Source organism: Podarcis bocagei (assembly GCF_964188305.1).
Source record: "Podarcis bocagei genome assembly, chromosome: 1".
Lineage (NCBI taxonomy): Eukaryota > Metazoa > Chordata > Lepidosauria > Squamata > Lacertidae > Podarcis > Podarcis bocagei.
The window spans coordinates 50261453-50271851 of NC_138125.1; the positions used below are offsets into that span (position 1 = coordinate 50261453).

General features: G+C 43.0%; 1 protein-coding gene across 1 annotated transcript; it reads right to left on the reverse strand.

The window, feature by feature from the left end:
• Positions 1-1576: 1576 nt before the first annotated feature.
• Positions 1577-8738, reverse strand: PIGH (phosphatidylinositol glycan anchor biosynthesis class H). The gene is made up of 4 exons (XM_081185716.1): positions 8287-8738; positions 4198-4407; positions 3585-3668; positions 1577-1894 (listed from the first exon to the last, which is right to left on the reverse strand). The coding sequence occupies exons 1-4, from the start codon at positions 8464-8466 to the stop codon at positions 1814-1816; spliced, it is 555 nt and encodes a 184-aa protein (XP_081041842.1). The 5' UTR covers positions 8467-8738; the 3' UTR covers positions 1577-1813.
• Between the last annotated feature and the right edge of the window lie 1661 nt (positions 8739-10399).

Sequence of the window (10399 nt, forward strand, 5' to 3'; positions counted from 1 at the left end):
GACTATGATGCTACTATATATTTATAGTTTATTGGCATTCAGAAAACTTGTCTATTGAAACCATGACAGATTTGTAGGATTCCACTCTAGCAAAGTTTATAAAATTCAGTTGTGAACAGCCCTGTGCCCCTAGCTGGAAATTTGCTATAGCACAACAGTGAAAAAGAAGACTTTGTTTTCACAACTACTGTTTTGTACATAAAAAACTATGATGTACTGTAATGCAATGATGGTGAAGCTAATAAACTTATGATTATCAATAAAGCAGGAGATTTTTCTTTCTTTCATTGTTTTATTTGTTACCTAGCTTTTGGGATGGTGTAAGCAGATGCAGCAAACATTCTATGCCAAACACAGGGACCTATTTCCTCTCAGTTGAACACTAAAGATCTTACTGAAATAAAGGGGGTTTCTGCTGGTGGAGCAGCTTTAACAGTTGCAGCTGGATATCAAACCAGTTCCTTCCACATTTTAACAAGAGAGCTGTAGTCTACAACACATTCCTTCAGTAAGAATGTACTTGTGTCTTCCTTGCCTAGAAATCAACAGGGGAAACTGAACATGAGTTCCATCAGCAGCCTCTTCATGTGATGGCACTTCTTTGAAATCTGGCAAGCATTTGTGGAACTATTCAAGTAGTTCTCTTGACCCCATGCAGTCTGTGCACCAAACTTGTACCATGAAATTGTGATGAGGGGGGTTCTCTTGGTGGCTATTCCACAAAGGTGCAACTCCCTTGATTTGAAGACTTGCCAAAGCCCATGCCTGAATATTATGTGGCATTTGCGGGGGGAAATCTTCTTTAGCCTGGACAAAGTAGATTTGGGATAGTTTTAACTCAGGATAGTATTCTTATACAGTGGGTCTCTTAATTATCAGTGTTGTTTCCTGCCCAAAGCACATGCAGTAGGACAAACTAATAAGGGAATGGCATTTACTATTTGACAAATTTCCAACCAACAATTCAGGCAGCTAAACTTAGGGATTGTGGGAGATCAGCATGACTTTTGACACTTTCCTTGGGAGGAAGCAGTTCTGCACCCTCTTCATGTCCTATGACCAAGTGCTTTGAAATTTCCCTGAATTTCAAAAGCAGTTGTCTGGCTGGATGATGAGAAGTCTGTTTTTCTTTTAAGTTAGATGTGAGGTTCTCTAGACTCTGGCCAGATCTTCCATGTGTACTGGAAAATTTCCCTTACAACATATGAACTTCGTAAACACAGGTTTTCTTGTTACAACACAGGGTACAGCAAAATGCTTCTAAAACAACTAGTGAAATGATTTGTTTAGCAGACATTTGTATCACATAATATCAATTGCTAATGACAAACCTAAGTGCATAAGTAAGAATATCATACAGACACTGAAGATCTCACAATTGATTTTAGAAAATAATGTAATGGTGTTCTCAGTTTCCCATCTTCCATATACTTGTACTAACGTGGCAGTTTCCCTGTCCATCCCATTTCTGCTGAACCTTCTCTGTAGATTTCCATTCACATGGTAGAGTTAATTATTTACAGAAAGTTTATCATCATTCTTACGTCATGTTGAAAAAAGAAGATGTGGGGCCCAGTTTAGCCATTTCTCCACCATAACATTTATTCAGGATTACATACTCAGTCCTTGCCCATGAAAGCACTAGAAGTTTTCAGTTTTCTGGTGCATTAGAATCCATGGCCATCTAGTTATCCACATGGTCAAATCCATTAACATGCTTGCAACAAGTGCCTTCTCAACTATTTTTTTAAGAAAAGCTTGGTATTTTAGCAAGTTTTCTACCCAGATAAAGACTTCACTTTAAAAACTGGTGTCAATATGTCTTCCTCTGCTCCAGGATTTCTTGGCAGCTTTTGTATACTTGGACAAGGCAGTCTAGACGTGGCTTGGAGCTCTATATATAAAGGAGACAAGAGAGACTCAAATGGCTGAAGAACTGCAATTGAAGCTAAAAGATTAGGGAGGCTTCACCCAAAGCCAGCATGGCTACAGGAGGAGAAAAATAAAAAAGAAGGTCTCATCTAGGGATGGGGGACAAATTTGATTTTGTTTGCATTTAATGTGAACCTACTGAATTCCCACTTACTGAACAAAATACACAAACCAAAACAGCTATATTTTGAAATTCACACTACTCTGAATTTTGCTATGCAATTCCTCAACCAATGTCTACAAAAATGCACATCTTAAAGTGTGCATAAAATGCACATATTAGTGAAAATGACATACAAAATAGGGGAGATTGCTCGCATAAATGTAAACATCAACATCTAACTCAGGCACACACGCTTGGTGCACACAAACACTCACCTGGCACTGGCACATACACTTGACACACTCTCACCTTTTTCTCTCATACATGCACCTAGACACACTGAACCCAGACAAACACACCTGACACAGAAACGTTATCTCTCTTACCTGACACTGACAGCACATGCTCATAGTCCCACCCTATCTTTAATTCTACAAGTTCCTCTATGTAAATCCAAGTTCCCTGATTGGCTATACTGACAAAAGTAGAGAGAGAGACGAAGGCAGAACAGCCAGTCTGGAGGGACTAGCCACCCCACCAAAATGCTACATCATATGTTCTGTTTATGTGCTTATTTTGTTTCTTTGCTGGAGACAGGGTATATGTCCCTGGTTTGCTGCTGGCTAGGAGCTCAAAAGAGCATATTGGCTGATTTGAGATGATGGACAAAAACAAGCTGGAAAATGAATTCTCCATTCTCTGTAAGTAAAAATGTATGGATATAAGCAATGTGGAGGAGGGGGGTGGAGAAACAGGGTTGCCCTTTCTGAAGAACATCCACTGCTGGAGAGACTAGTCTGAATGATCAGAGCAGTGATGTTTTAAAAGGCCTAACTTCTTATGTTTTATCCAAACTATGCCTTCACTGATCTGGTCAGCCACAAAATTAATAGTAGCCTAGAACACCACCCATGCTAACATAATAGAAAGGGCATAAAATTATAACTTTCTACTGCTACTGAGCTGGGCCAAAAACTAAGAAATATTTCTGTATTTAACTCCTCACCTCTGCAGTAATTTCCCACTCCATCCCACCCACCCTTTGCTCTCTGAGTCCTAATGCCTTTTGAGCTGCTGAAAACAACTCTTAGTGTAAAGTCCATTTGGAAGCTTTCTTATTGAAGGTTGCCACTGAGTTTCATAGAAAAACAGGTTAATTTAGTACGTGATTATAGAAGTGTTAATTGGCTCAGTGAGATGGTAAATTGTATTCTTTAGAGCTGACATAACTGAGAAAAGCAAGGGCTTAAATGCACCAAAGGGTGACAAGGGTTACTGCCCCACCTACCTGGGCAAGATCAACTATCCAGAAAGTTCAGCAGTTAATCCATGCTCAATTGAGCATGTCACTGCTGCGTCTAAGGTGCACTGAATTACAAACTAACAGCTACTCTATGTTCTTGGACCCAGGATTGAAAGGAAGATCACGTAAAAAAGTGTTGTGTAGCACTGCAGAGTTCTGAAAATAAGAGGCTACAGTCAGAGTCTACATGGCCTAACAAATATTTTCTACCATTTCTAACACTCCTGTGCACTTTGATGGACTCACCTGGAACAATGGTACTACCTCTGAAACAACATGAGGTTCCACAGGGTCTTGGAGAAGGATGCACAGGTAATAGATAACCTTTTGCTACAAAAACAAACAACACACAAATATAACAATGAGAAAGTTGTTCTGTGCTACCAATTATAAGATTACAACCCTGGTACAAGAAATCGCTACCCACATCTTTATCAGGATGATAATTTCTTCAAGAAAGGATAATGATATCCTAAAGTGGCCAGTAAGGTTTCCTTAGGTTTGAGCCACCTCATAAATTACCGGTATTTTTTAACCAACAGAGAAGAGAATCAAAGACGTTTGCTGGCCCCACCACCCATCTACCCACTGAATTAAGAACTTAACCCCAACACACAGTTGGGCCAGGTCTGCAGCCATCCCTCTCCCACTGAGATCTGTTGGTGAGATTCCATTTAGAGTTCTTTCATTTCAAGGGGAAAGATCAGCTGGTCCTGAAGAACAGAACAGAGCCCTTGGCATCTGACATGGGAAAATCCTTTCCAGACCAAAAAAAAAAAAAAAAAAAAGGCAGCCCTCTGGTTGCTTAAGAAATGAGATAATCAGCAGCATAGTAAAAGAAGTGGCACATTAGGCTTACCATATAGATGGCTTCATTGATGACCACATCTTTTACCTGGTTTATCTCTATAAAGGTTGTACTTTCTTTGCCAGATGCATAGGATGAAGTCATCTGTATTCCAAGTGAGCCAACAATAAGCAGAGACTCCTGGTCAATTTTCACGAAGTGCAGGTACACAAGCAAGCCTATCAGTGTGACAAATATAGCAGCAGAGAGCACCGCACTGTTCTGTAATAGAAACCAAGTCAAGAACATTAGGCCAAATCCTTTAACTGACCTGTTCTCTCAACTACTGATTTGAAGACATGATCATGACAAACTTCCAAAGGGCTTGAAGCAGCCTAACATTCCAGCTATTGAACAATATAGAATGAGATCATAAATACACAGTAATTGAATTGTGCATTATGCATGTGCCCTTCATGTCAAAAGGTTAAGTATAATCATCTTTATGCTTAGAGATAAAGAGGGGGAAACAAAATCAATCATAGATTAATCTTATGAAGTAGAGTAATGAACAGAAAAGAGGCCTGGACATCTAATAGACTTTCCATAGAAAAATATAAAAATAAAGAGAATGGACTTTCACCTCTCTCACCTGCACTGTTTATCTAATTGTATTTTAATGGTTCCTGTTCATATATGTATTATTGGTAAATGAAGATAAATCAATTATGTTTTAAAAAGCACATGTAAACTCCATTAGTACAGTATAATGTAAGAACATGGGGTACCAAAAAATATAAAAAGGCACCAACTTTAACAACTATAGGGAGAAATGAGATATTTTAGAGACTATGCTGGACAGAAGACCATTCTTTGAACATATCAAACCACAGGACAGCTTTTCACTTTTTTATCTTTCTAAAAAGAACATATAGGGTTTTTTCATGTACTTCTTTGTTTCTGGAATACTCTTGTGTAATTTAATATCTTCCTGACATATCCCTTTTTGTAAGCTACAGCATAGCCTTCAGATTGTTGACATTCCCAAAAATTTGTCAATCAGATTGCAGTCCTAGTTAATAATTCTGAACCGATCAATTCAGAGACATGGTGGGTAAACATAACTTACACAGCAAGTGCTGTACTTCCCCCTGAATATGAATACTTAGGTAAAGCTCTACACAACCCAGAGTTTATTACCAGCATTTAGAAATATTATTTAGTTCAAAAAGTTACTGTCTCTGAGTAATTGACCTTCTTTTATAGAAGAGGTTGTTGAAGCTCAATACGACTTACTCCCAAGTAAATGTATACAGAATTGTAGCCTAGCTTACCTGTTGTCTACTATTTTAAAACATGCACATTCTTATACTGAGAATGTGCAGTAAATTTACAAGCTGCTACAATCAGACCATGCTAGATTTTCAAAAATCTTCTTTCTAAATCCAGGAATGAGAGCCAATGTAGGTCTTTCAAGACCGGTGTTATATGGTCTCGGCGGCCGCTCCCAGTCACCAGTCTGGCTGCTGCATTCTGGATAAGTTGTAGTTTCCAGGTCACCTTCAAAGGTAGCCCCACGTAGAGCGCATTGCAGTAGTCCAAGCGGGAGATAACCAGAGCATGCACCACTCTGGCGAGGCAGTCCGCAGGCAGATAGGGTCTCAGCCTGCGTACCAGATGGAGCTGGTACACAGCTGCCCTGGACACGGATTTAACCTGTGCCTCCATGGACAGCTGTGAGTCCAAAATGACTCCCAGGCTGCGCACCTGGTCCTTCAGGGGCACAGTTACCCCATTCAGGACCAGGGAATCCTCCACACCTGCCCGCCTCCTGTCCCCCAGAAACAGTACTTCTGTCTTGTCAGGATTCAATCTCAATCTGTTTGCCGCCATCCATCCTCCAACTGCCTCCAGACACTCACACAGGACCGTCACCGCCTTCACTGGTTCTGATTTGAAAGAGAGGTAGAGCTGGGTATCATCCGCATACTGATGAACACCCAGCCCAAACCCCCTGATGATCTCTCCCAGCGGCTGCATGTAGATGTTGAAAAGCATGGGGGAGAGGACAGAACCCTGAGGCACCCCACAAGTGAGAGCCCAGGGGTCTGAACACTCATCCCCCACCACCACTTTCTGGACACGGCCCAGGAGGAAGGAGCGGAACCACTGTATGACAGTGCCCCCAGCTCCCAGCCCCTCAAGACAGTCCAGAAGGATGTTATGGTCAATGGTATCAAACGCCGCTGAGAGATCCAGCAGAACTAGGAAACAGCTCTCACCTTTGACCCTAGCCCGCCGGAGTTCATCAACCAGTGCGACCAAGGCAGTTTCAGTCCCGTGATGAGGCCTGAATCCCGACTGGAAGGGATCCAAATGGTCCGCTTCTTCCAGGCGTGCCTGGAGTTGTTCAGCAACCACTCGCTCAATCACCTTGCCCAAGAATGGAAGATTTGAGACTGGGCGATAGTTGGCCATCGTGGCCGCATCTAAAGATGGTTTTTTAAGAAGCGGTTTAATAACCGCCTCTTTCAGCGGGTCTGGGAAGGCTCCCTCACTGAGGGAAGCATTCACCACCCCACGAAGCCCATCGCCCAGCCCTTCCCGGCTAGCTTTTATAAGCCAGGATGGGCAAGGATCCAGGAGACAGGTGATTGGTTTCACTCATCCAAGCAGCCTGTCCACATCCTCGGAGGTAACAGATTAGAATTGATCCCACGCAATTTGACTAGACAGGACTCTAGCACTCTCCCGCCCCGGTACTCTATTCTCCGCATGATTATCATAGGCTGCATGCTTCTAGGTACTTGGACTAATTTAGGAACTAGTGTTACAAAGGTTGCACGCCATCCCCAATCTCTGCCAAAGCAGTGCATGAGATTCCAAAGGTTCCAGGTGCTAACCCAAGGCTGTGTTTCTGATGAGAATCAAAATACGATGAAGACTATAGTGTCTTTTCAGAAATATGGTTTAATTACACATATGTACAACTGAGTTTATATGAAAGGGTGTAGATCTTACAGCATTGTCATTTCAAGAGCAGCTTGTTCTTCACAGCAGCCCAGTAGTGCAGCCAGAGCCATCCTAAGCACCGTCCCTTTGTTCTTGCTTCCCAGACAGCTCTCATAGCCGCTGTCCTTCAGCCCCCACATGGTGTTCTCTCTACTCCCTTTCTTGATCCCAGGTGTCCCCTGCTCCAAGCAACACCTCCCCACCTGTCTTGTATTCCAAGCCTAGTTTTTAAAAGGCACATATTTCCTGTGAGCATAGCCTGCCCCCTCCCCCATTTTTTAATCCTAAACCTTTATCTGCCCCACAGTAAACATGGCAACTGTTTTGCACAGACAAGGATTTCTCTGGGATGGGCCATAAACACCTTTTGTCATGTTAACAGCCTCTATCTGAGGTGAGGCTTTGGCTTGGAAAGGGAGCTTAGCCTGTATTTTTCCATTGGCCTGGAATCCTCCCTTCAATACACCAAATATAATCTAAATAAGACTGTTCAATCATTTCTACCATTTACTAACAGACTCCGGTTCCCTAGAGCTATGATAATATTTATGTGTCAGAGATAAATACTATTCTAGGAACAGGACTAGATCTTCCATAGAATCCCACAAAGCTTTCTGCTGCACTTTTTTAAGCCTACTGAGACTTTTTCCAAGTAAGCATCATGCACAGGTCTGCACTGTTAGGGATGGGGTTGCTGGCCAGCAGAAGGAACTTATTCATAGTTACTGAGGAGATTAATGCACAAAAAGGGCCACACACCCCTTTTGAAAACTCCATTGGTTAACCGCATCTCAAAACTGGAGAAACATAAAAGAACAGCGCTGCTGGATCTAGTCAAGCATGCTGTTCTCTCGCTGCCTAAGTCGACAGAGACTAAGAAGTCTTCTAAGCAATTGCGCACAGAGAGTTGCGCTGCATGGCTGCAACCCTAATGCACCGTGAATCGGAAGTGAGTCCCATTGAATTAAATGGAACTCACTGTCATACACGGGGGTCGGGAAAGAGGGGAGCGGAAGAGTCGCGGGGGTGAAGTGGCTGCTCTAATACTTGGGGGCACCCCTCAAACGGGACCTTTAGGAGTCCCCGTCCCCGAGGTACCGGCACGTGGCGGAGCCCGTAGGCAAAGGGCGGCCAAAGCCTCTTCCGTACCTGGCTGAGGACGAAGAGCCCGTAGGCCACCAGCCACACGGAGCACGTGACGGCGCTGAGCGAGCGCAGCTGCAGCCTCGGGCAGCGCACCTGGAACTCCCGGCAGGAGGCGCTGTGGTGGAGGCGCTGCAGCGTGATGCGCTCCCCGGACAGGGCCAGGTACCCCTCTTCCTCCGCCATCCCCCTCTCCAGGGAGCGACGAGAAGGCCCCAGCAGGCGCGCAGAACGGCCACCACCGTCCTCCCGCCTGCCTTCCGCTCTAGTTTCCGACCAACTCGATGGTAGCGAGGCTCCTCCTCCTTCTGGGCGAGGAGCTGTCTCTTGTGCTGGCCGCCCGGCGAGCGAGGAGGGGATGTTTCTCTGCCAGCCTCGCCTCTCAGCCCATGATATCCGTCCGCGCTTTTCTTCTCATTCCCAGGCTACACCTAAGCTGGCCATTTGTCTGGTCTCGCTTCGGCCGAAAGCTCATACCATTAACTAATTTAGTTGGTCTCTAAGGTGCTACTGGAAGGATTTATTTTATTTTATTTTATTTTATTTTATTTTATTTTATTTTATTTTATTTTATTTTATTTTATTGTTTTGACTACAGCAGACCAACACGGCTATCTACCTGTTAAGAATTCCAGTTTAAAAAGGAAAAGAATGCCATTTTATAACTTCTCCCGTCCCTTTCTTATTCTTAAAGGTAAAGGGTCCAGTCTTGGCCAACTCTGGGGTTGCAGCACTCATCTCGCTTTACTGGCCAAGGGAGCTGGCATACAGCTTCTGGGTCATGTGGCCAGCATGACTAAGCCACTTCTGGCAAACCAGAGCAGCGCACAGAGACACCGTTTACCTTCCCACTGGAGCGGTACCTATTTATCTACTTGCACTTTGATGTGCTTTCGAACTGCTAGGTTGGCAGGAGCAGGGACCCAGCAACAGGAGCTCACCACCAACCTTCTAATCGGCAAGCCCTAGGCTCTGTGGTTTAACCCACAGCGCCACCCATGTTCTTATTCTTATGCAAGTCCAATTCTTCTAGCGGATTCTCGGGCGAATACTGTGGCAAAGAATTTCAAGTAGACTCTCAGAAGAAAAAGCAAATTCCCCACAATTTTTTTTCATATAAGCTAAACAAGCTATAGCTTAGGGCCCCACTCTCTTGTATTTCACTATTGTATTTCACTATTAATATACTTCTTAATTGTATTTCAGCTCAACAATTACTTTGATAAAATACATATTTTGTTATGTGGAAATGGCTTTAGATACCTATTAGGTCCATAAATTACCATATGGCATATATTCAACACACACAAAACAGCAACAATTTGTTGTTGACAAAGGACAGCTGGACATATAAAGGGCCCCATTACCTTCAGTAGCTTAGAGCCTCATTAAACCTAAATCCAGCCCTGAGCAGGGTAATAAAACACTGAAAGAGAGTAGGCTAGTTTCTCACAAAAACAGTTAGAATAATAATGCCTGGACACTTTTCCTCATGCCTCAGTTTCTGCAAAACCTGCTCTTTTTTAAAAAAAGAAACAAACAAGCTGGGAATCTGGGGGTTATGGTTGCTTTGGGGTGGGGTGGGCTAACTACCCCCTTCCTCCTGCAACCTGTGTGTCCATCCCCAGCTTAACTAAATCAGGAGCTCATTGGAGACGAAACTAAAGTATTTTCTTGTGGGACAACTAGCGTGCAGACATTCCTGGAAAGATGGAGTTATGTGCAGTAATTCTATATGCACAGTTAGCTGGGAGTAAGACCCACTGAATGCAGTTGGACTTACGGTACTTCCAGGTAAACATGGATTTCACTATTATTCATTGTAATCTTCTCCCGTGGATGAAACAAATAGAAGGGCTACCTTCACTGTTTAGAGTAGAATCAAACTTGCTATTTACACCAAACAGCAACCTCGGAGTTTACTACCATGGCAGTTGCATTAGTACATCTATCAGTTTCTATATTAAGTTGCATATAGACTTACAAAATCATTATATTGCTCTGTTGTTTCAGGTTTTCTATTAATTGTAACTTTTTAATGTGTGTTATGATGTGATAGACGTTTTGCACTTATTTTGCAATTTCTATCTTGTCTGTTTTATATACTTAACAAGTCTAG

Bases quoted from the DNA above. Each gene is read 5' to 3' on its own strand.
- PIGH (XM_081185716.1), bottom strand. From the start codon at position 8,466: ATGGCGGAGGAAGAGGGGTACCTGGCCCTGTCCGGGGAGCGCATCACG. The intron at 4,408-8,286 runs GTACGGAAGAGG...TTTCTATTACAG, and splicing joins GGCTCTTCGTCCTCAGCCAG to AACAGTGCGGTGCTCTCTGC. The intron at 1,895-3,584 runs GTGAGTCCATCA...CTTTATATATAG, and splicing joins AGGTAGTACCATTGTTCCAG to AGCTCCAAGCCACGTCTAGA.